This window comes from Pipistrellus hanaki (assembly GCF_964339955.1).
Source record: "Pipistrellus hanaki genome assembly, chromosome: 9".
Classification (NCBI taxonomy): domain Eukaryota; kingdom Metazoa; phylum Chordata; class Mammalia; order Chiroptera; family Vespertilionidae; genus Pipistrellus; species Pipistrellus hanaki.
The window spans coordinates 65,648,133-65,673,844 of NC_140511.1; the positions used below are offsets into that span (position 1 = coordinate 65,648,133).

Here is a 25,712-nt window from a genome sequence, read left to right on the forward strand (position 1 = left end):
ATGGAACATTTTCCATGTTGCTCATTTATAAAGAGCATCAATTTGTACACTCATGGAGAATTTTAAAAATGAGATAATAAATACAGTCATAGAATTACATCTTTAGGAGTGAAAAAAGATGTTCATCATCCCACTTGCAATTCCCGATCACAGGACTACACAGCTGATAGGGTACTAAGAGTTAATTACAATTACTTCTGTAAGTATAGTGCAAATAGTATAATTACATTGCATTGCACCATTTTAGGAGTGTGATTTGTTAATTTAAGGAGTTAAAATATACAGCAACAAGTGGAAATATTTTCATTGAAGTGGAAACTCAAAAAAAAAAAAGTGTTTAGGACCTCTGTCTATCTGTGAGAGGTGTTGCAAATTATCTGTTTCTGAAAACAGGGCACAACTATGAAACCATGCAATCTTCACAATTTTCCCTGATAAAAATGCTGTCATGCTCACTATTTCTGAGATTATGATGGGCAGACTATTCCAAATGCCCAACATAAATTCCAGAATGTCAGAGCTGCAGGGAACCTGGAGATTGCCTGATCCACTCCGTTGAAGTCAGGCTTATATAGGTAAAGGAAGAGGAGAGTGGCTGAGGGACTTGTCTCTTCAAGCCTGCGACCTTTGACGGCAGCATACCCGCTCAGGGGACCCGCTGTATTTGTTGACATTAACAATTCTGTACATACAAAGAGGCCTTCAGTGGGCTCACACACCACAGGATTCATTTTCCTTCCAGTAATTTGTCTTGGCACCACACTTTCCTCATGGCAGTCTTCATGTCCGTGTTTCTCAGCGTGTAGATGAGAGGGTTAAACATAGGGGCGATCATGGTGTAAAACAAGGCAAAGACCTTGTCGTTACTGACAGAATCGGCGATGGGGACATAGGTGAAGATGAGGGGCAAGAAGAACATGAACACGACAGTGATGTGCGAGCCACAAGTGGAGAGGGCTTTGCGGCAGCCCTCGGAGGAGGTGGAGGAGCGTGTCCTCAGGGTGGACAGGATGATGATGTAAGAAATTACCAAGGAAACAAAGGTCAGAATGGACAGCACCCCGGTGGTGGTAATGATCACAATAATCAACAGGCTGGTGTCAGTGCAGGCCAGCTTCAGCACGGGGAATACATCACAGAAATAGTGGTCTATCTGATTGGGGCCACAGAAGGGAAGTTGGACAATAATCAACACCTGCAGGATTGAATGGATAAATGCCCCGATAACAGAGGCCATCACAAGGACACAGCACGCCTTTCTGCTCATGATGACCATGTAGTGAAGGGGCCTGCAGATGGCTACGTAGCGGTCATATGCCATGGCCACCAAGATGAAGATCTCAGTGGCACCAAAGAAGTGAGCATAAAACATCTGAGCCATGCAGCCGTTGTAGGAGATGGTCCTCCGCTGGGCCAGTAAGTCTGAGATCAGTTTGGGGGCCACCGTGGAGGTGAAGCACACATCCATGAAGGACAGGTAGCTGAGGAAAAAGTACATGGGCTTTTCACTGAGGCAGCTGCCCCTGATGGTCACAAGAATGAGCAGGTTTCCTGAGAGAACAGCAATATAGCACAGTGAGAAGAGCACAAAGCAGGCAACCTTTGCATCCTCACCACTAAAAAGTCCCAGGAGGATAAATTCTGTGATGTTGTCCTGTCCCATGGCCTCTGTGGGTTTGACCAGATAGAGGGAGGAAGTTAATATACCTGAAACACTCAACTTTCTGAAATTATTGACTTAAAATGGTCTGATCATTTATTATGATGCAATCACTATAATTGGTACTAAGGGTAAGCAGTGTACAAAATATGACCTCTATCTACAAGTAGAGTGCAGTTTATTAAGACAAATAGATGGTAACAATAAAAGAACAAATAAACAAATAATTGCAATCATGATAAATCCGAAATCCCACATGTACCATGAACAACTCAATGAATACTTAAAAGATAAAACGTCCTCTTTCTGGAAAATTTCGAGGTGCAATTTTAGTATTATACCTTAAGAGTGATTTTTTAAATCTATTCTTCAAGGGCTATGAAATTACTATAGTTCTGTTATTTCCAAGGACTAAATCTGTGCTAAATCCTGAAAGTTCAGTATTGTCCTTAGACTTCAGTGAGGTAATACTTTTAAATATTGGACATCTGGGTGACAATTTCAGAAAGTGCATATAGAACCTTTACACATTTTTCCAGATAAAGGTCTTAAGCAAAGAAAAAGGAAAACCTCATAGACACAGACAACAGTGTGGTGATTACCAGGGGGAAGTGGGGTCGAGGGAGGTAGAAGAAGGTAAAGGGAGGATAAAGGGGAATGGAAGGAGATTTGACTGTGAGTGGTAAACACACAATACAATATACAGATGACACATATGTAGAATTGTTCATCTGAAACCTATATACTTTTATTAATCAATGTAAACTCAATAAATTCAATAAAAGTGATTTTTAAATAACCTTTTCATGAACATATTTTGTAAGTGGAGGGAGAAAAGGAGCAACAAGCAGGTCTTTGGGGGGAAGTGTTGCTGCATTGTAGGGACTGTTAGTGCATTTACCACTTCCTGAAATTGACCTTATTTCCCAGTGCACTTTCCAGTCTAACCCAGGAGTTCTCACCATTTTTGTCCTTCAGTCACCCTTTCTGGTGCTTGCTTTTAAGACACACTCTTGGAGGAACAAAATGCATCCAGAAATCCTTTTCCACTCCATCTGTTTCCCACCCTGCAGCTCCTTGAATTGAACCACTTTTTTTTCCTTACTAGGCTTACTGCACACTCATTGGCCCAAGTCCTGGAATATTTTAGTTACAAGGAAGCGTTTCTTTGGTGCAAACTATTATACATCTCTTACTTCCTCTCTGCAACCTGATCTGAAATGTATCACAAAATTGCTAAACTCAAAGCTTAGCTTTACAGAAAAAATTAATCCTACACATTGATTAGCCTGTTTATGAAGGGTTATAATGTTAATTGAACAATGTCTTTTACTTCATCTGAGTTCCTATGAAATTGTTTTAGAAAAATGAACATTTGGCATACAAAGAAAATTTTAATAGGATTTTAGGGAGTTCATGGATTTTTTTATTTGAATTCCATCCATCAATCTCAAGAAATACCCTGTGATCTAATTTCTTGCAAAAATCTCTGTAACTATCACAAAACTCTGATTGCAATTATCCTGAGCTGTAGTACGATTTGTTTAAAATAAACAATTAAAAGTTCTTTTTAACTGTGAGTTACCTATTCTAGCCTGAAAAAGATAGAATCCCTTACTTGAATATAGAATTATATTTAAGTATATAAAAGGATTGCAACTCTAAAAATATATACCAGGTTTATGGTTAAGGAATAGCAATATAAAAAGATGTCAAGTCTTTCTAAATTAACCAATATTTAAATAATTAAAACAAGAATTCTGACAAAAATTTTTATAAAATTTGAAAAGTTGGTCCCAATACTCAGAAACAGTTCATATCCAGAAGAGCTAAGCTAATTTTTTAAAGGAAGACAGAAGAAGGTAGACATACATTCTCAGAACAGAAATATATTATCAAGCTATGGCAACAAAAGAATTGTTGGTAAAGACACAACAGTGCACTTAAAGGCAGTCAATAAATAAACACATAAATATACTGAAATTTATTCCATGTTTAAGTTAAGATTTCAAACTGATGTGAAATAATGGACTTATTGGTAACTGATGTTAGGACTTTAAATCTCCTTATAAAAGAAACCAATATATTCCTCAGAAGGCACAAAAAAATTGTTCTAGATGGCTGAAAATGCAAATGTATAAAATAAAATGAGAAAAAAATTTAAGAAGATTTTAGAATGGGTTTATATCTTAAGTAAAAACGTTTCCTTAAGCAAAGCAAAAAGGCAAATTTGTAAAATATATATAATACATCTAAAATTTCTGTATGACAAATTCCATTTGAATCAAAATTTTTAAAAGTGGCAAAATGAGGGTATTTATGTATCCTGCAAATCTATAGAAGTAAGTAACCTGTTTTTCTAGAACAGCAAAACCTTTGACTAAGCAATATACAGAAAGGAAATTCCAACTGGCCAAAACCATATATAAAAATATTTAGGGAAATGCAAATAAAACAGTAATAAATTACTATTCTCACTCATCAACTTCATAACAGTACAGTATTAAGTTTGTTCATATAAAACTTTATAAACAACTGAGCAAAACTATCCAGAAAGTATTCAGAACTGTGTTTATTGCAGACTCATTTAAATTTGGAAGATAGAAGTGATCTAAATACCTGGCAATAGAACAGAAATAAATAAAATGTGGTGTGTTCTTGTTATAGAAAGGAATACAGAAATTTAAACATTGGCTCCATATGACACATCTACCATGATACAAATCACTGAGATCTATTTTGAGTGTGAAAACAGATTTAGTCACAGTAAAGAACTGAAAATTATAGTGCCCTCATCACCCTGAAGAATAGATGACCTCAGTGCTATTTTATAGATACATAGATATCTATTTTGTCTCCAGGAAATAAGAATGTTAGTATTCATGGATTCTTCCAGCTGCAAATAACATGTTTTTAAAACAAGTGATTTACTAAATTATGTATTCATTAATTTGTCAAAGTCATCAATTAATTTTTCATATTCTTAGAGTATTTATTATTTTTATTATTGCTGTCTTTGTAAATTATGTGGCCATTTTTTCAAACTTTTATAGTTTTGTATCATTGCTTTTCTATCTGAAGTAGAGTACAAAACACCACCATTTCTCATAGCCTCCTGTCCTAGCATCTAACAATCTCAAGTTTCAAGCCAGATTTCAAGAGAGCATGCCCCTTGTTCATTTCCTGTTAAAACAAACCTCTTAAAATTATTTTCTAAACTATTAAAATGCCAATTTTTACATGAATTAGGAGCCCATAAAAGTTATTTAAAAAAAAATAGTTACCAAGGAGACACATTTTTAGAACACATACTAGTATTTATAGAAAATATAATTTCCTAAGATAAAAAGCAGATAAGGACAGATTATTCCATAGCTACTCAAAGAACTAACTTTACATAGACTCAGGCATGCAAAAGCAAAATAAGGGGTGAAGGTGGAAAAGGAAAAGAAAAAATAGGAACTCACATAGGGAACATCAGTTAATTCCAGTCAATCTCTGAAGGGAAATGCTTGTTTTCTTGAACTCATGACAACAGATTTAAAAAAAAAAAATCTATTCTAAACTTTCATGGGAGAAAAGCAATGAAAAAAGTCTCATGCTTTGTATCCAAATTTCAAATTATATTTAAAATAAATATATTTTGAAAATTAACTTTCTGTATACACATAAAAGGAATGAGCATCATATCACAAACTGCAGGGGAAACACCCAAAGCTCTCATCTTTTTTCCCTCCAACACAGCAATGAGCAGCAGGTCCAGCTCCCTCAGTGCACCTGAGGAAGCTGCAGTGAGGAGTATTTAAGGGCACGTGAGGACCTGGGTGCCATCTCACAGGCAATCCCCATGGTGATTTTTGGACAAGACCAGTAAAAATAAACTGGTGATTTTAATTTGCTCTTGCTTCGACTTTTCAAGTGTGCTGTCAAATAAATCCTTTTAAATTGCTTCAAATATGTGATGTTAAATATTAAATGTAAGTTTTTTGGTCAGTGACCAATGATCTTAAAAGTAGCTTTATTACTCGCTATGCAGAGATAAACCCAAATACATTTATTATATTTCTTAAAAGCTTCCCTCTGCTTCCATGTCCAAGGCTAATATTTATTAACTAGAAGCCCAGTGTATAAAAATTCATGCACTGAGTGGGTGGTCCCTCAGCCCAGCCTGCGCCCTCACACAGTCCGGGAGTCCTCGGAGGATGTCCTACTGATGGCTTAAGTCCACTCCCACAGTCTGGCCTCCCTCTGTGAGGAGGTGAGGACAGGGAATCAGGAGACAGTGCCACCCCTATCACCCCACCATTGCCACCTTGCCTCCATCAGCGAGAAGCGACTGGTGTGGCAGATCAGGGAACTATGATACCCACCCCACCCCCCCATTGCCTCTCTGCCACCTCTGGTCGCTGCCCCCCCCCATCTCCGTTCCCTCCTTCTGCCACTGGCACACCCCTTGCCTGGCCTGGCACCGCCCATTCGCCAGCCCCCCACTCCCACCCCACCCTTCCCCACCCCCCACCCCCGCCAACTGGTCTTTCTGCCATTCGGTTGATTTGCATATTATGCTTTTATTATATAGGATGTTGATGGTGTTCAGCTTTTTCTTAGTATACTTAAGGTCAGACTTAAATGTCCCTCTTTCCACAAAACCTTTCCTCATTATGTTGTCTTTCCTATAACCAAATTGCATACCCCAAGTTGTCCCATCACACTCCCAGTACCTAAATGACTCTGCTTTCTATTTTCACAGCTTTCCACTCCTACACAGAGAAATTGTTACCTTTTTCTCATGCTAAAGGAGTTCTAAAGTTCCTGGTATGACAAACTTTAACACAGATTTAGTAACCTTAATATAATTTAGTAATTTATAAATAGAAATAGAAGCTCCAAATTTAAAACAGTCATGCTGACTTTTCTATATAGATAACAATGCAAATAAGAAAACATTAAAATCAGATTCTTAGTGATCATGTAATTAGAAACAACAATATTGAAAGATGGTGACAAAAGGTGGGTATCCCTCTCCATTGCATTAATATATTTTTCATCCAAATATCTCAGTCTCTTTGAAGTTACTATCTTTTCTGGATTATATTAAAACTCACTAAAAATAATTCATAGCTATGATGTAACTATTCTGCTTTCAAAGCCTAGAAATCCTCCTCTGGTTATAACATTTTTTAGTCTTTAATTGGTTATTATTTTAAAATTCCCTACCATCAACTACTGTGTCCTTTACTTCTATTCTAACCCACATAAATATATCTATCTGATTTTGGATCATTACGTGACAATCATAACTCAATGTTATAAACAAGTTATCATAATTGGTATGATTCAAGAGAAAACTTAGCACTTCCCCAAAATTCAAAGGGATAATTTTTGGAGGAAATAAAAGTATTTTTTAGAAAAATAACAATGAGTGCAACCTCAATAGTCAAAAGCTAAAAAACAAAACAAAAACAAAACAAAAAAACCTCCTTCAGAAATGTGAACTTTCTCACCAAGTTCTGTCACTGTACTAGAAGGATCCTTCTAGGTAAACATGACAAAGTTTTAAAACATTATAATATTATCCTAAGAAATAGAAGGGAGATTAACATATTATATACATTGAAGATCCTACTATTGTTTTAATATGATGCTTTCTTCTGAGTCAGGAAGAACAAGCAAGTTGAAGGTCTATGCTCAGATATTCAGAACACGGTATTTAATAAATGAGACACTGGAAGGAGAGCCTGCTAGACAATGGACATAAGTACATAATGTATAAGTATAAACAGAGAACCCTACAAGCCAACATGAAGCAGGGCAGGGAAAACGCCAGCTCAAAATCACAGTGACAGTAGGCAGGCAAAAGAGGCATCCACACAGTGGAAAACAGTGATGGCTGTTTGTTCCTGAGCTGTCTCTTCCTTTACTTAAAATTGACTGGAGTCCTAGCTGGATAGCTGTTGGGTAAAGGTCATCACCATCCTGTAAGGTTATGGATTTGATATTCAGTCAGGGTACATAAAAGAATCAACCAATGGCCCAGCAAGCATGGTTCAGTGATTGAGCATCACTACTTAATTCTCATCCAGGGCACATGCCTAGATTGTCCCCTTGACCCTCAGAGTGGGGCTTGCAGGAGGCAGCCGATCAATGATTCTCTCATTATTGATGTTTCTATCTTTTTCTCCCTCTCAAATGAATAAAATTATGTATTTTTTTAAAACAATCAACCAATGAATGCATAAATAAATGGAACAACAAATCAGTTATCTATATCTCTTTTCATCTTTCTCTAAATCAATAAATAAAAATAAAAATCTATACTAATAATATAGGGGTATGCAAATTGTCCAGGATGCTATGACAATAACAATAATGACTAGCAGGCTGCCTGGGGCAACAAGGCCAGCAGGGGGGTTAGTGAGAGATGACCAAATGACTGAACAGCAGGCTGCATGGAGCAACCAGGCCAACTGGGGGGAATAGTCTGGGGAGACCAGGCTGGTGGAGGAACAGTTGGGGGTGACCAGGCCCGCAGGGAGGTAGTTAGGGGGGACCAGGCCAGCAGAGGGAGGTAGTTGGGGGCAACCAGGCCACCAGGCAAAGGTGGTTAGGGGTGATCAGGCAGGCAGGCAGGTGACAAGTTAGGAACCAGCAGTCCCAGATTGTGAGAGGAATGTCCAACTGCTGGGATTGGGCCTAAACCAGCAGTTGGACTTCCCCTGAGGGGTTGCAGATTGGATAGGGTGCAGGCTGGGCTGAGAGGACCCCCTCCCATGCACAAATTTTGTTCACTGGGCCTCTAGTATATAAATAAATATAACTGACTTGACACCACCTGGTATATGTGTGCACAATGCCTTTCTTCCTGAAGAAAGTAATTCTAATGCCCCAAGTTAGCATTATATTAAGTCCACAACAAGAAGATAACATTCTCTATGCATTTCTTCTAGATCAGTCCAAACTATGAAGAAAAACTTGCAAGTTCCATTCATCATTTGTCATCAGAGACGAGCTTCTTGCTCCAGAACTTCCTCATGGCATTTTTTACCTCTGCATTCCTCAGAGTATATATCAAAGGGTTGAGCAAAGGTGTTCCAAGTGTATAAAACACAGCTATCATCTTATCCATGGGGTAAGTGGTCGCAGGGCGGGTGTATATAAAAATGCAAGGACCAAAGAACAAGATGACCACGATGATGTGGGAGACGCAGGTGGAGAGGGCTTTTCTCCTGCCTTCGGCACTGTGGTTTCTCAGAGAATGCAAGATGATCACATAGGAGAATATCAGCATGACAAAACTCACTGTACAAATGGCCCCACTGTTGGACACCAAGAGAAGATTGATCACATAGGTGTCTGTACAAGCAAGTTGCAACAAGGGCTGCAAGTCACATAAATAGTGATCAATTACATTGGGACCGCAGAAAGGTAAACTCAAGGCCAGAAAAACCTGAGCTAAGGAATGCACACAGGACCCCACCCAGGCCACAGCCACCAACACGCCACAGACCCGTGGACTCATGATGGTCATGTAGTGCAGGGGCTTACAAATAGCCACATAGCGGTCAAGGGCCATGAGGATCAGGATGAATATCTCCAGGCAGCCAAAAAAATGGAATGAAAAGACTTGGACTATGCACTCATTGAAGGAGATAGTAGTATTTTTCAAAAGGGAATCCACAATCATTCTAGGGGCTATGGAGGTAGAGAAGCAGGTATCAGATAAGGACAAGTGGAAAAGGAAGAAGTACATTGGACTCTCAAGTGTCCGGCTGGTCTTGATAGCAGTAATAATCAGAAAGTTCCCCAGCAACGTTCCCAAATAGAAAAGCAAGAAAGTGGCAAACACTATTTTCTTCCTAACAGGATCCTGGGTCAACCCAAGCAGAATGAACTCAGTCACATTATTATTCAGATGCATGATTTCATGAAAGAGGAACAAGGGTGAGTGTGAAATATTTTATCTGCAAAAATAATAATGATAAAGGAATTAATTCATGGCATAATATGTGACTTTATGAAATATCCAAGAAAAATAAATATTCCTCATCATGGACATTGTAGCTGTGGTTTCTTATTACGTCATCTCAACTCTTTGAGCCTGAGTTGGTAATACTACTTTTTAGGGTCCTTATGAGGCTCAAATAAGCTTGTGAATTTTGTACCTTCATACAGTGTCCTTCAAATACAACTCTCCAGTTGCAGCTTTTGGTGATCATTTTGTGAAAAAGGAAATTCTTTTTCAATTTCTCTAAAATAAATAAATAAATAAATAAATAAAATTTAAAAAAAAGTTTGCTTTGCAGCTTTTCTTATATTACATAATGCGCTGAAATTCAGTGTAATTCCTTTAGCTTCCTCTTTGGAATAAGAATCTTTGGAAACTACATATTCTCGGGATTATAATCTCTATCATGCCAAAGCCAGTGTCGTATGCCATGTAGGTGCTTAGAGTGCTTTTACATTGAACTTTCTCTATTACCTCTTAAAATATCATGTTTAGTACTATTATAATTATTAAAATATCTTGTTTTAGTACTATTATAATTATTAAACAATTTCATATCATTAACCTAATCTGGCCTCATTCTACCTATTATGTATAGTAGACAGATAAACATGCTCCCAAATTATAAATAATTTTTTTAAAAAACATTAGATTAACTTTAAATAAGTTAGTAAATCAGCTCCAAACTTCTAACTAGACATATTCTCCTCTAATTTATAATACTCATAATGAGGATGTACCTTGCTCAGCCACTGAATATAAAAAGCATTGTAAACTTTTCTGCACTCTGCCATCACAAGATACTTTAATAGACCGTAAAGCTTGGAATTCACTTTTCTCTCCCCACACAATGATGGCTTTTCACAGACCTAGTGCTCATAAAACATTTGTTGGATTCAAAAGTTGTTTTATACCAAAACTTATTTTCATCCTATTTATATACTACATTAACAATAAACTTTTTAAAACATTTCTTTCTTTTCCTGTTTCAGAGGAAGTAGGAGCAGTATAAGACATATGGAAATATATTTTCAAATTATGTTGGATTGTTCTGTAATAATATTTCTCTGACTATAAAGATGTCAATCATCTGTCACTTACCTGTTAGAACACTCTAAATCAGGGTCAAGTATGTTCATCCCCTTTAGAAAGCAGGAAGAAGAAACAACAGTGTCTTTGGTGAAAGAGGAAGTAGAACATTAAACTACTCTACTCCCATTGAGTGCCCTTAGCTGTCCCTCCATGCATCAGGAAACAAAAACTCTTCTTGATCTTATCATTTATTTGCACATATAATCCAGGGAATGCAGAGTGGTGCCTGAAGCCATAGGTTCAATTTTTACCCAATTTATCTGTATCATATTTGAAGTAAAAATTTAGAACACTAAAATAGACTGGTGTCCTGTGAGAGGAAGAGAGTTACTTTAAAGCAGAAAGACTTTCCCTTATACATTCAGTAGTATGAAAATATGTGACCTTGAAAGTTAGGTTTGAGATATATGATTATGCCTGTATTAATAAGAAGTATATTTATTTATAATAATGTTTCCATCTATATCTACATACCTACATTAATTAAAGGAGATTTCCAGAGGTTAGGAAAGCCATGAAAATAATGATTCTTAGAATATTACATGATAGCATAAAGTTCTTCATTCCCCAAAGTTTAGCCTGAGCTCAAAAGCCTAGCCAAGTAAAATAAGATCTTCTGTGTGGAAAATGATCATGAGCTGTATCATCTTTACTCTCTTATTGATTTTTAACCTCCATATATATAGAGATGAACTTCCAGAATCTTGAGCCCCAAGTGTATCTGGTATCTCCCAATGGCAGACCTTATCTGCAGGTACTTTTGCCTATAAGAAATTACTTAGAAGTGAAGAACTAAAAAAAGATGCCCTAATTAAAGACAGATTTACCTTAACCCTATATTGTAATTTAATAACCCAATATGAACATATGGGGGGAGGGGAGATGAATAGGTGAGCACAGAAGATTCTTAGAGCAGTGAAACTACTCTGTATGACACTATAATGATGGATGTGTGTCATTATATACTAGTATTTGTCCAAACCCATAGAATGTATAGCTCCAAGAGAGACCTCTAAGGTAAACTATGAACTTGGATGATTATGAGGTGCCAATGCGGGTTAACTGAGGGTAGCTAATGTATCACTCTGGTAGAAGACATAGATGATGGGGGGAGGATATTCAGCTGGTGGGGGGGTTGGGGGGGTGAGGGGGTGGCCATGGGGTATATGGAAAAATCTATGTACCTCCTACTCAAGTTTACTGCTCAACTAAAAAATGCTGTAAAACGTAAAGTAGAAGATACAATATGATTTATAAGCTGATGTATAGATTTTTACACACATATGCCAAATATTTCTCTAAGGTGTAATTTTGGGGGGTCGTGAGCTATATTGAGGTGAGGACAATGATGTATTCTTTAGGTCAGCCTTAGTTACAGATTCCTTGGACTCCAGCCCTGCCTTTGTCTCAGGAAGCAGGGAAGGGAAAAGTGTATTCCCAGACGTATATGGAAAACTGTGGTCAGCATCAACTTCCAACATGGTCTCTTGGTCTCCGAGGCTGATGCAATGCTTTAATTATGTAGAATGCTTCGTGCCAAAACCACTTCCACATTAACAGGTACTTTTGTCTATCCATTCCACACTGATAACTTCTAGCAGCCAGTGGTTCTTGGTCAGAAGCTTTGGCAATAAATCTTACCATTGAGCTACTGAAAATGGCTCCTCCTAGCAGACACAATTCCCCAACATAGTGAGAGAATTCTCTGAAGACATTACATCAGCCACCTTGAATGGCTCTCATCCTTGATGTTTCTATCTTTTTCTCCCTCTCAAATGAATAAAAATATGTATTTTTTAAAACAATCAACCAATGAATGCATAAATAAATGGAACAACAAATCTGTTTTCTGAATCTCTTTTCATCTTTCTCTAAATCAATAAGTAAAAATCTATACTAATAATATAGGAATATGCGAATTGTCCAGGATGCCATCACAAAAGCAGTAATGACCAGCAGTCTGCCTGGGGCGACAAGGACAGCAGGGGTGTTAGTGACAGATGGCCAAAGGACTGAACAGCAGGCTGCATGGAGCAATCAGGCCAGCAGGGGGGAATAGTTTGGGGAGACCAGGCTGATGGAGGGACAGTTGATGGTGACCAGGCTGGCAAAGAGGCAGTTAAGGGGGAACCAAGCCAGCAGAGGGGGGCAGTTGGGGACAACCAGGCAACCAGGCAAAGGTGGTTAGGGGTGATCAGGCAGGCAGGTGAGCAATTAGGAATCAGCAGTCCCAGATTATGAGAGGAATGTCCAACTGCTGGGATTGGGCCTAAACCAGCAGTTGGACATCCCCTGAGGGGTCCAGATTGGAGAGGGTGCAGGCTGGGCTGAGAAGACTCCCTCCCATGCAAAATTTTGTTTACTGGGCCTCTTGTATATAAATAAATATAACTGACTTAACACCACCTGGTATATGTGTGCACATTGCCTTTCTTCCTGAAGAAACTAATTCTAATGCCCAAGTTAGCATTATATTAAGTCCACAACAAGAAGATAACATTCTCTATGCATTTCTTCTAGATCAGTCCAAACTATGAAGAAAAATTTGCAAGTTCCATTCATCATTTGTCATCAGAGATGAGCTTCTTGCTGCAGAACTTCCTCATGGCATTTTTCACCTCTGCATTCCTCAGAGTATATATCAAAGGGTTGAGCAAAGGTGTTCCAAGTGTATAAAACACAGCTATCATCTTATCCATGGGGTATGTGATTGCAGGGCGGGTGTATATAAAAATGCAAGGACCAAAGAACAAGATGACCACGATGATGTGGGAGACGCAGGTGGAGAGGGCTTTTCTCCTGCCTTCAGCACTGTGGTTTCTCAGAGAATGCAAGATGATCACATAGGAGAACATCAGCATGACAAAACTCACTGTACAAATGGCCCCACTGTTGGACACCAAGAGAAGATTGATCACATAGGTGTCTGTACAAGCAAGTTGCAACAAGGGCTGCAAGTCACATAAATAGTGATCAATTACATTGGGACCGCAGAAAGGTAAACTCAAGGCCAGAAAAACCTGAGCTAAAGAATGCACACAGGACCCGACCCAGGCCACAGCCACCAACATGCCACAGACCCGCGGACTCATGATGGTCATGTAGTGCAGGGGCTTACAGATAGCCACATAGCGGTCAAGGGCCATGAGGATCAGGATGAAGATCTCCAGGCAGCCAAAAAAATGAGATGAAAAGACTTGGAGTATGCACTCATTGAAGGAGATAGTAGTATTCTTCAAAAGGGCATCCACAATCATTCTAGGGGCTATGGAGGTAGAGAAGCAGGTATCAGATAAGGACAAGTGGAAAAGGAAGAAGTACATTGGACTCTCAAGTGTCCGGCTGGTCTTGATAGCAGTAATAATCAGAAAGTTCCCCAGCAACGTTCCCAAATAGAAAAGCAAGAAAGTGGCAAACACCATTTTCTTCCTAACAGGATCCTGGGTCAACCCAAGCAGAATGAACTCAGTCACATTATTATTCAGCTTCATGACTTTATGAAAGAGGACAAGGGTGAGTGTGAAATATTTTATCTGCAAAAATAAAAATGATTAAGGAATTAATTCATGACACAAATATGTCATTTTATGAAATATCTTAAGAAAAATAAATATTCTTCATCATGGACATTGTAGCTGTGGTTTCTTATTATGTCATCTCAGCTCTTTGAGCCTGAGTTGGTAATGACTACTTTATAGGGTCCTTATGAGTCTCAAACAAGCTTGTGAATTTTGTACCTTCATACAGTGTCCTTCAAATACAACTATCCAGTGGCAGATTTTGGTGATCATTTTGTGAAAAAGTTAATTCTTTTTTCAGTTCCCTAAAAAAAAAAAGATAAATAAATAAATAATTTTTTTTAAAAAAAGTTTGCTTTGCAGCTTTTCTTATATTATTACATAATGCGCTGAAATTCAATGTAATTCCTTTAGCTTCCTTTTTGGAATAAGAATCTTTGGAAACTACATATTCTCGGGATTATAATTTCCATCATGCCAAACCCAATGTCTTGTGCCAGGAAGGTGCTTAGAGTGTTTTTACATTGAACTTTCTCTATTACCTCTTAAAATATCATGTTTTAGTACTATTATAATTACTAAAATATCTTGTTTTAGAACTATTATAATTATTAAACACATTCATATCATTAACCTAATGTGGCCTCTTTCTACCTATTAAGTATAGTAGACAGATAAACATGCTCCCAAATTATAAATAATTTTTTTAAAAAACCTGAGATTAACTATAAATAAGTTAGTAAGTCAGCTCCATACCCTGGAGCAGAATAACTGACACAGCCAAGTAAGACTTAGGGATTTGGACACCGAGAAAGGATTACCTTAAGCATTTGACATTGTTTACAAGAATCCTTGGCCTTGAAAGAATGCAAGGAGAGCTTTGACACTGTTCCTATCTTCCTGACACTGGTTAGTTTTAGTGCTTGTCTGTGTTGATGACCATATTCACTATTTCCAGAGGTGCATTAGCACCTTTCATCATTGGGTTGTGAAAGGAACTTGTAACAAAAATGGGTAACAATTATCTGGAGGCAACAATGCACTAGCAAAATAGCACATCTAATAACTTACCCGAAATTTCCAAGCAAGTTTACCAACTTTGGAATAACTAAGTATGTTGAAACTATGATAAAAATACCAGTTTTTGGGTTGGAGATAATGAGGAAGAGCTTAAATGAAATAAGTGGGAAAAGGTGGAGAATAGATGAGGGGGAACATAGAGTGGTAAGTGGATCTTTTCATCCAAAAAGTCCATTTTTATTGCAGAGGCCACAGTGAGAATCAGTATTTTCCTTAAAGACTCTCTGTCAAATTATTCAACCCTCCCTGAGTCAGTTCTACTGAACTTGTATTTTAGGGAGAACCCCATACTCATTTTATTTCTATGAAAAATTTAGCATTCTCTGAGGGAAAATTAATAGGTTGTACCAAAATTCTTTATCTCTCAAAATCCCAGATTAAAGAATGACAGTTTTTGACACATTACTTTTCACCTTCATTATAGTTTTTAACCTTCACATTGTCCTGGTTTCTCTAAACTTTCCATGAGAAGCAGTTGTTCAGCTTTTCAAACTAAATCCCAAATGCACATCATCTGCAAATATGTTCATATGATACTGTATTAGCAGCATATGAAGCATGATCATTCCAGACTGCGCTTAACAATCTTCCATTTAAAGGAGATGGAAGAGGTAGCATTCTCTAGCAGCTATGTCAGGCCCCTACCTCTAATAACAGTTTCTCAAACTTCTAACTAGACATATTCTCCTCTAATTTTAATACTCATAATGAGGACGTACCTTGCTCAGCCACTGAATATGAAAAGCATTGTAAACTTTTCTGCACTCTGCCATTACAAGAAACTTTAATAGACTGTAAGGCTTGGAATTCACTTTTCTCTCCCCACACAATGATGTCTTTTCACAGACCTAGTGCTCATAAAACATTTGTTGGATTCAAAAGGTTGTTTTATACCAAAACTTATTTTCATCCTATTTATATACTACATTAACAATAAACTTTTTAAAACATTTTTTTCTTTTCCTGTTTCAGAGGAAGTAGGAGCAGTATAAGACATATGGAAATATATTTTCAAATTATGTTGGATTGTTCTGTAATAATATTTCTCTGACTATAAAGATGTCAATCATCTGTCACTTACCTGTTAGAACACTCTAAATCAGGGTCAAGGATGTTCATCCCCTTTGGAAAGCAGGAAGAAGAAACAACAGTGTCTTTGGGGAAAGAGGAAGTAGAACATTAAACTACTCTACACCCATTGAGTGCCCTTAGCTGTCCCTCCATGCATCAGGAGACAAAAACTCTTCTTGATCTTATCATTCATTTGCACATATAATCCAGGGAATGCAGAGTGGTGCCTGAAGCCATAGGTTCAATTATTACCCAATTTATCTGTATCATATTTGAAGTAAAAATTTAGAACACTAAAATAGACTGATGTCCTGTGAGAGGAAGAGAGTTTCTTTAAAGCAGAAAGACTTTCCCTTATGCATTCGATAGTATTAAAATATGTGACCTTGAAAGTTAGGTTTGAGGTATATGATTATGCCTCTATTAATAAGTATATTTATTTATAATAATGTTTCCATCTATATCTACATACCTACATTAATTAAAGGAGATTTCCAGAGGTTAGGAAAGCCATGAAAATAATGATTCTTAGAGTATTACATGATATCATAAAGTTCTTCATTCCCCAAAGTTTAGCCTGAGCTCAAAAGCCTAGCCAAGTAAAATAAGATCTTCCGTGTGGAAAATGATCATGAGCTGTATCATCTTTACACTCTTATTGATTTTTAACCTCCATATATATAGAGATGAACTTCCAGAATCTTGAGCCCCAAGTGGATCTGGTATCTCCCAATGGCAGACCTTGTCTGCAGGTACTTTTGCCTATAAGAAATTACTTAGAAGTGAAGAACTAAAAAAAGATGGCCTAATTAAAGACAGATTTACCTTAACCCTATATTGTAATTTAATAACCCAATATGAACATGTGGGGGGAGGGGAGATGAATAGGTGAGCACAGAAGATTCTTAGAGCAGTGAAACTACTCTGTATGACACTATAATGATGGATGTGTGTCATCATATACTAGTATTTGTCCAAACCCATAGAATGTATAGCACCAAGAGAGACCTCTAAGGTAAAGTATGAACTTGGATGATTACGAGGTGCCAATGTGTGCTCCCTGAGGGTAACTAATGTATTACTCTGGTAGGGGACATTGATGATGGGTGGAGGCTATTCAGCTGGCGGGGTAGGGTTGGGGGGGTTGGCCATGGGGTATATGAAAAAATCTCTATACCTCCTGCTCAATTTTGCTGCTCAACTTAAAAATGCTCTAAAACGTAAAGTCCTCCATTAGAAGATACAATATGATTTATTAGCTGATGTATAGATTTTTACACACATATGCCAAATATTTCTCCTAGGTGTAATTTTGGGGCATCATAAGCTATATTGAGGTGAGGACAATGATGTATTCTTTAGGTCAGCCTTAGTTACAGATTCCTTGGGCTCCAGCCCTGCCTTTGGCTCAGGAAGCAGTGAAGGGAAAAGTGTATTCCCAGACGTATATGGAAAACTGTGGTCAGCATCACCTTCCAACATGGTCTCTTGGTCTTTGAGGCTGATGCAACGCTTTAATTATGTAGAATGCTTGGTGCCAAAACCACTTCCACATTAACAGGTACTTTTCTCTATCCACTCCCCAGTGATAACTTCTAGCAGCCAGTGGTTCTGGGTCAGAAGCTTTGGCAATAAATCTTACTATTGAGCTACTGAAAATGGATCCTCCTAGCAGACACAAATCACCAACATAGTGAGAGAATTCTCTGAAGACATTACATCAGCCACCTTGAATGGCTCTCATCCTTGATGTTTCTATCTTTTTCTCCCTCTCAAATGAATAAAAATATGTATTTTTTAAAACAATCAACCAATGAATGCATAAATAAATGGAACAACAAATCTGTTTTCGTATCTCTTTTCATATTTCTCTAAATCAATAAATAAAAATCTATACTAAATAATATAGGAATATGCGAATTGTCCAGGATGCCATCACAAAAGCAGTAATGACCAGCAGGCTGCCTGGGGAAACAAAGCCCACAGGGGGGTTAGTGAGAGATGATCAAATGACTTAATAGCAGGCTGCATGGAGCAACCAAGACAGCAGGGGGGAATAGTTTGGGAAGACCAGGCTGGTAAAGGCACAGTTAGGGGGGACCAAGCCAGCAGAGGGGGGCAGTTGGGGGCAACCAGGCAACCAGGCAAAGGTGGTTAGGGGTGATCAGGCAGGCAGGCAAGCAAACAATTACGAATCAGCAGTCCCAGATTATGAGAGGAATGTCCAACTGCTGGGATTGGGCCTAAACCAGCAGTTGGACATCTTCTGAAGAGTCCCAGATTGTAGAGGGTGCAGGCTGGGCTGAGAGAACCCCCTCCCATGCACAAATTATGTTCACTGGGCCTCTAGTATATAAATAAATATAACTGACTTGACACCACCTGGTATATGTGTGCACAAAGCCTTTCTTACTGAAGAAACTAATTCTAATGCCCCAAGTTAGCATTATATTAAGTCCACAACAAGAAGATAATATTCTCTATGCATTTCTTCTAGATCAGTCCAAACTATGAAGAAAAATTTGCAAGTTCCATTCATCAATTGTCATCAGAGACAAGCTTCTTGCTCCAGAACTTCCTCATGGCATTTTTCACCTCTACATTCCTCAGTGTATATATCAAAGGGTTGAGCAAAGGTGTTCCAAGTGTATAAAACACAGCTATCATCTTATCCATGGGGTAAGTGGTCGCAGGGCGGGTGTATATAAAAATGCAAGGACCAAAGGACAAGATGACCACAATGATGTGGGAGACGCAGGTGGAGAGGGCTTTTCTCCTGCCTTCGGCACTGTGGTTTCTCAGAGAATGCAAGATGATCACATAGGAGAATATCAGCATGACAAAACTCACTGTACTAATGGCCCCACTGTTGGACACCAAGAGAAGATTGATCACATAGGTGTCTGTACAAGCAAGTTGCAACAAGGGCTGCAAGTCACAAAAATAGTGATCAATTACATTGGGACCGCAGAAAGGTAAACTCAAGGCCAGAAAAACCTGAGCTAAAGAATGCACACAGGACCCCACCCATGCCACAGCCACCAACACGCCACAGACCTGCGGACTCATGATGGTCATGTAGTGCAGGGGCTTACAAATAGCCACATAGCGGTCAAGGGCCATGAGGATCAGGATGAAGATCTCCAGGCAGCCAAAGAAATGGGATGAAAAGACTTGGAGTATGCACTCATTGAAGGAGATAGTAGCAATTTTCAAATGGGCATCCACAATCATTCTAGGGGCTATGGAGGTAGAGAGGCAGGTATCAGATAAGGACAAGTGGAAAAGGAAGAAGTACATTGGACTCTCAAGTGTCCGGCTGGTCTTGATAGCAATAATAATCAGAAAGTTCCCCAGCAATGTCCCCAAATAGAAAAGCAAGAATGTGGCAAACACTATTTTCTTCCTAACAGGATCCTGGGTCAACCCAAGCAGAATGAACTCAGTCACATTATTATTCAGATGCATGATTTCATGAAAGAGGACAAAGGTGAGTGTGCAATATTTTATCTGCAAATATAAAAATGATAAAAGAATTAATTCATGACATAACATGTGATTTTATTAAATAGCTCAAGAAAAATAAATATTCCTCATCATGGACATTGTAGCTGTGGTTTCTTATTATGTCATCTCAACTCTTTGAGCCTGAATTGGTAATGACTACTTTATAGGGTCCTTGCGAGTATCATATAAACTTGTGAATTTTGTACCTTCCTACAGTACCTTCAAATGCAATTCTCCAGCGGCAGTCTTTGGTGATCATTTTGTGAAAAAGAAAGTTCTCTTTCTAGTTCTCTAAAAGTTCACTTTGCAGCTTTTCTTATATTATTACATACTGCGTTGAAACTCAGTTATGTGTATAATTCCTTTAGCTTCCTCTTTGGAATAAAAATCTTTGGAAACTACATATTCTCAGGATTATATTCTCCATCATGCCCAGTGTCTTGTGCCATGTAGGTGCTTAGAGTGTGATTGTTTTAGTACTATTATAATTACAAAACACATTCATATCAATAATCTAATGTTGGACTCCTTCTACCTATTATGTGAAGTAGACAGATAAAGATGCTCCCAACTTATAAATAATTTTTTAAAAAAAAAAAAAACTGAGATTAACTTTAAATAAGTTAGTAAGTCAGCTCCATACTCTGGAGCAGAATAGCTCACACAGCCAAGTAAGACTTGGGGATTTGGACACCTAGAAAGGATTACCTACCTTAAGCATTTGAAGTTGTTTACAAGAATGCTTGGCCTTGAAAGAATGCAAAGGAGAGCTTTGACACTGTTGCTATCTTCCCCACACTGATGTTCGTTTTAGTGCTTGTCTGTGTTGAATATCATATTCACTATTTCCAGAGGTGCATTAACACCTTTCATCATTGGGTTCTGAAAGGAACTTGTAACAAAAATTGGTAAAAATTATCTGGAGGCAACACTGCACTAGCAAAATAGCACATCTTCTAATAACTTACCTGAACTTTCCAAGCAAGTTTAGCCAACTTTAGAATAACTAAGTATGTTGAAACTATAAAAAATAAAAAAAAGGAAAAAACATGTTGGGTTCCAGATAATGAGGAAGAGCTTAAAGGAAATAAGAGGGGAACGGTGGAGAATAGATGAGGGTGGAATACAGGGTGTTAAGTTTTTTTATCCTAAAAGTTCCTATTTATTGCAGAGGCCACAGTGAGGGTCAGTATTTTCTTTAAAGACTCTCTCTTAAACTATCCAACCATCCCTGACTCAGTTCTACTGAACTTCTATCTTAGGGATAACCCCTATACTCATTTCTATCAAAATTTAACATTCTCTGTGGGAAAACTAATAGATGGTACCAAAATTCTTTATCCCTCAAAATTCCAGATTAAAGAATGACAAAGTCTCTCTCTTCACCTTCATTATAGTTTTTAACCTTTACATTGTCCTGGTTTCCATAAACTTTCCATGAGAAGCAGTTGTTCAGCTTTTCAAACTAAATCCCAAATGCACAACATCTGCAAATATGTTCTTATGATACGGTATTAGCAGCATATGAAGCATGATCATTCCAGACTGTGCTTTACAATCTTACATTTAAAGGAGATGGAAGAGGTAGCATTCTCTATCAGCTATGTTAGGCCCCTACCTCTAGTAACACTTTCTCTAACTTCTAACTAGACATATTCCTATAATTTGTAATACCCATTATGAGGACATACCTTGCTCAGCCACTGAATATGAAAAGCATTGTAAACTTTTCTGCACTCTGCCATCTTCACGAACTTTAATAAACCTTAAGGTATGGAATTCATTTTTCTCTCCCCACACAATGATGGCTTTTCACAGACCTAGTGCTCATAAAACATTTGTTGGATTCAAAAGTTGTTTTATACCAAAACTTATTTTCATCCTATTTATATACAACATTAACAATAAACTTTTTAAAACATTTTTTCTTTTCCTGTTTCAGAGGAAGTAGGAGCAGTATAAGACATATGGAAATATATTTTCAAATTATGTTGGATTGTTCTGTAATAATATTTCTGTGACTATAAAGATGTCAATCATCTGTCACTTACCTGTTAGAACACTCTAAATCAGGGTCAAGGATGTTCATCCCCTTTGGAAAGCAGGAAGAAGAAACAACAGTGTCTTTGGTGAAAGAGGAAGTAGAACATTAAACTACTCTACACCCATTGAGTGCCCTTAGCTGTCCCTCCATGCATCAGGAGACAAAGACAAAAACTCTTCTTGATCTTATCATTTATTTGCACATATAATCCAGGGAATGCAGAGTGGTGCCTGAAGCCATAGGTTCAATTATTACCCAATTAATCTGTATCATATTTGAAGTAAAAATTTAGAACACTAAAATAGACTGGTGTCCTGTGAGAGGAAGAGAGTTACTTTAAAGCAGAAAGACTTTCCCTTATGCATTCGATAGTATGAAAATATGTGACCTTGAAAGTTAGGTTTGAGGTATATGATTATGCCTGTATTAATAAGAAGTATATTTATTTATAATAATGTTTCCATCTATATCTATATACCTACGTTAATTAAAGGAGATTTTCAGAGGTTAGGAAAGCCATGAAAATAAAGTATCTTAGAGTATTACATGATATCATAAAGTTCTTCATTCCCCAAAGTTTAGCCTGAGCTCAAAAGCCTAGCCAAGTAAAATAAGATCTTCTGTGTGGAAAATGATCATGAGCTGTATCATCTTTACTCTCTTATTGATTTGTTACCTCCATATATATAGAGATGAACTTCCAGAATCTTGAGCCCCAAGTGGATCTGGTATCTCCCAATGGCAGACCTTGTCTGCAGGTACTTTTGCCTATAAGAAATTACTTAGAGCCGAGACCGCTTTGGCTCAATGGATAGAGCATCGGCTTGGGGACTGAAGGGACCCGGGTTCGATTCCAGTCAAGGGCATGTACCTTGGTTGCGGGCATATCCCCAGTAGAGGGTGTGCAAGAGGCAGCTGATCGATGACTCTCTCTCATCGATGTTTCTAACTCTCTATCTCTCTCCCTTCTTCTCTGTACAAAATCAATAAAATATATTTTTTTAAAAAAAGAAAGAAATTACTTAGAAGTGAAGAACTAAAAAAAGATGGCCTAATTAAAGACAGATTTACCTTAACCCTATATTGTAATTTAATAACCCAATATGAACAAATGGGGGGAGGGGAGATGAATAGGTGAGCACAGAAGATTCTTAGCGCAGTGAAACTACTTTGTATGACACTATAATGATGGATGTGTGTCATTATATACTAGTATTTGTCCAAACCCATAGAATGTATATCACCAAGAGAGACCTCTAAGGTAAAGTATGAACTTGGATGATTATGAGGTACCAATATGAGTTCACTGAGGGTAGCTAACATATCACTCTGGTAGGGGACATTGATGATGGGTGGAGGCTATTCAGCTGGCGGGGGTTGGGGGGTGGCCATGGGGTATATGAAAAAAATCTCTGTACCTCCTACTCAAGTTTGCTGCTCAACTTAAAAATGCTCTAAAACATAAAGTCTTCCATTAGAAAATACAATATGATTTATTAGCTGATGCATAGATTTTTACACACATATGCCAAATATTTTTCTAAGGTGTAAGTTTGGGGCATCATAAGCTATATTGAGGTGAGGACAATGATGTATTCTTTAGGTCAGCCTTAGTTACAGATTCCTTGGACTCCAGCCCTGCCTTTGCCTCAGGAAGCAGGGAAGGGAAAAGTGTATTCCCGGACGTATATGGAAAACTGTGGTCAGCATCACCTTCCAACATGGTCTCTTGGTCTTTGAGGCTGATGCAACGCTTTAATTATGTAGAATGCTTGGTGCCAAAACCACTTCCACATTAACAGGTACTTTTGTCTATCCATTCCACACTGATAACTTCTAGCAGCCAGTGGTTCTTGGTCAGAAGCTTTGGCAATAAATCTTACCATTGAGCTACTGAAAATGGCTCCTCCTAGCAGACACAATTCCCCAACATAATGAGAGAATTCTCTGAAGACATTACATCAGCCACCTTGAATGGCTCTCATCCTTGATGTTTCTATCTTTTTCTCCCTCTCAAATGAATAAAAATATGTATTTTTTAAAACAATCAACCAATGAATCCATAAAAAAATGGAATAACAAATCTGTTTTCTGAATCTCTTTTCATCTTTCTCTAAATCAATAAATAAAAATCAATACTAATAATAGAGGAATATGCAAATTGTCCACGATGTCATCACAAAAGCAGTAATGACCAGCAGGCTGCCTGAGGCGAGAAGGCCGGGAGGGGGGCTAGTGAGAGATGGCCAAAGGACTGAACAGCAGGCTGCATGGAACAATCAGGCCAACTTGGGGGAATAGTTTGGGGAGACCAGGCTGGTGAAGGGACAGTTGGGGGTGACCATGCCGGCAGAGAGGCAGTTGGGGGGCCCAGGCCAGCAGAGGAGGGCAGTTGGGGGCAACCAGGCCACCAGGCAGAGGTGGTTATGGGTGATCAGGCAGGCAGGCAGGTGAGCAGTTAGGAACCAGCAGTCCCAGATTGTGAGAGGAATGTCCAACTGCTGGGATTGGGCCTAAACCAGCAGTTGGACATCCCCTGAGGGGTTGCAGATTGGATAGGGTGCAAGCGGGGCTGAAGGGAACCCCCATGCACAAATTTTGTGCACTGGGACTCTACTATATAAATAAATATAACTGACTTGACACCACCTGGTATATGTGTGCACATTGCCTTTCTTCCTGAAGAAAGTAATTCTAATGCCCCAAGTTAGCATTATATTAAGTCCACAACAAGAAGATAATATTCTCTATGCATTTCTTCTAGATCAGTCCAAACTATGAAGAAAAATTTGCAAGTTCCATTCATCATTTGTCATCAGAGACGAGTTTCTTGCTCCAGAACTTCCTCATGGCATTTTTCACCTCTGCATTCCTCAGAGTATATATCAAAGGGTTGAGCAAAGGTGTTACAAGTGTATAAAACACAGCTATCATCTTATCCATGGGGTAAGTGACTGCAGGGCGGGTGTATATAAAAATGCAAGGACCAAAGGACATGCTGACCACAATGATGTGAGGGACACAGGTGGAGAGGGCTTTTCTTTTGCCTTCGGCACTGTGGTTTCTCAGAGAACGCAAGATGATTACATAGGAGAACATCAGCATGACAAAACTCACTGTACAAATGGCCCCACTGTTGGACACCAAGAGAAGATTGATCACATAGGTGTCTGTACAAGCAAGTTGCAACAAGGGCTGCAAGTCACAAAAATAGTGATCAATTACATTGGGACCGCAGAAAGGTAAACTCAAGGCCAGAAAAACCTGAGCTAAAGAATGCACACAGGACCCCACCCAGGCCACAGCCACCAACACACCACAGACCCTAGGACTCATGATGGTCATGTAGTGCAGGGGCTTACAAATAGCCACATAGCGGTCAAGGGCCATGAGGATCAGGATGAAGATCTCCAGGCAGCCAAAGAAATGGGATGAAAAGACTTGGAGTATGCACTCATTGAAGGAGATAGTAGTATTCTTCAAAAGGGCATCCACAATCATTCTAGGGGTTATGGAGGTAGAGAAGCAGGTATCAGCTAAGGACAAGTAGAAAAGGAAGAAGTACATTGGACTCTCAAGTGTCCGGCTGGTCTTGATAGCAGTAATAATTAGAAAGTTCCCCAGCAACGTCTCCAAATAGAAAAGCAAAAAAGTTGCAAACACTATTTTCTTCCTAACAGGATCCTGGGTCAACCCAAGCAGAATGAACTCAGTCACATTATTATTCAGCTGCAT

General features: G+C 38.4%; 5 protein-coding genes across 5 annotated transcripts; all 5 read right to left on the reverse strand.

The window, feature by feature from the left end:
* Positions 1-727: 727 nt before the first annotated feature.
* LOC311628058 (olfactory receptor 4P4-like) lies at positions 728-1,663 on the reverse strand (the record flags this gene model as incomplete). The annotated part of the gene is made up of 1 exon (XM_084894935.1): positions 728-1,663. The coding sequence occupies one exon, from the start codon at positions 1,661-1,663 to the stop codon at positions 728-730; it is 936 nt and encodes a 311-aa protein (XP_084751061.1).
* Positions 1,664-8,648: 6,985 nt separating this feature from the next.
* Positions 8,649-9,578, reverse strand: LOC311628067 (olfactory receptor 4C16-like; the record flags this gene model as incomplete). Its single annotated transcript, XM_084894944.1, has 1 exon — positions 8,649-9,578. The coding sequence occupies one exon, from the start codon at positions 9,576-9,578 to the stop codon at positions 8,649-8,651; it is 930 nt and encodes a 309-aa protein (XP_084751070.1).
* Positions 9,579-13,318: 3,740 nt separating this feature from the next.
* Positions 13,319-14,248, reverse strand: LOC311628066 (olfactory receptor 4C16-like; the record flags this gene model as incomplete). The annotated part of the gene is made up of 1 exon (XM_084894943.1): positions 13,319-14,248. The coding sequence occupies one exon, from the start codon at positions 14,246-14,248 to the stop codon at positions 13,319-13,321; it is 930 nt and encodes a 309-aa protein (XP_084751069.1).
* Positions 14,249-18,964: 4,716 nt separating this feature from the next.
* Positions 18,965-19,894, reverse strand: LOC311627591 (olfactory receptor 4C16-like; the record flags this gene model as incomplete). Its single annotated transcript, XM_084894095.1, has 1 exon — positions 18,965-19,894. The coding sequence occupies one exon, from the start codon at positions 19,892-19,894 to the stop codon at positions 18,965-18,967; it is 930 nt and encodes a 309-aa protein (XP_084750221.1).
* A 4,888-nt stretch (positions 19,895-24,782) lies between these two features.
* Positions 24,783-25,712, reverse strand: LOC311628065 (olfactory receptor 4C16-like; the record flags this gene model as incomplete). The annotated part of the gene is made up of 1 exon (XM_084894942.1): positions 24,783-25,712. One exon carries the CDS (start codon positions 25,710-25,712, stop codon positions 24,783-24,785), a length of 930 nt encoding a protein of 309 aa, XP_084751068.1.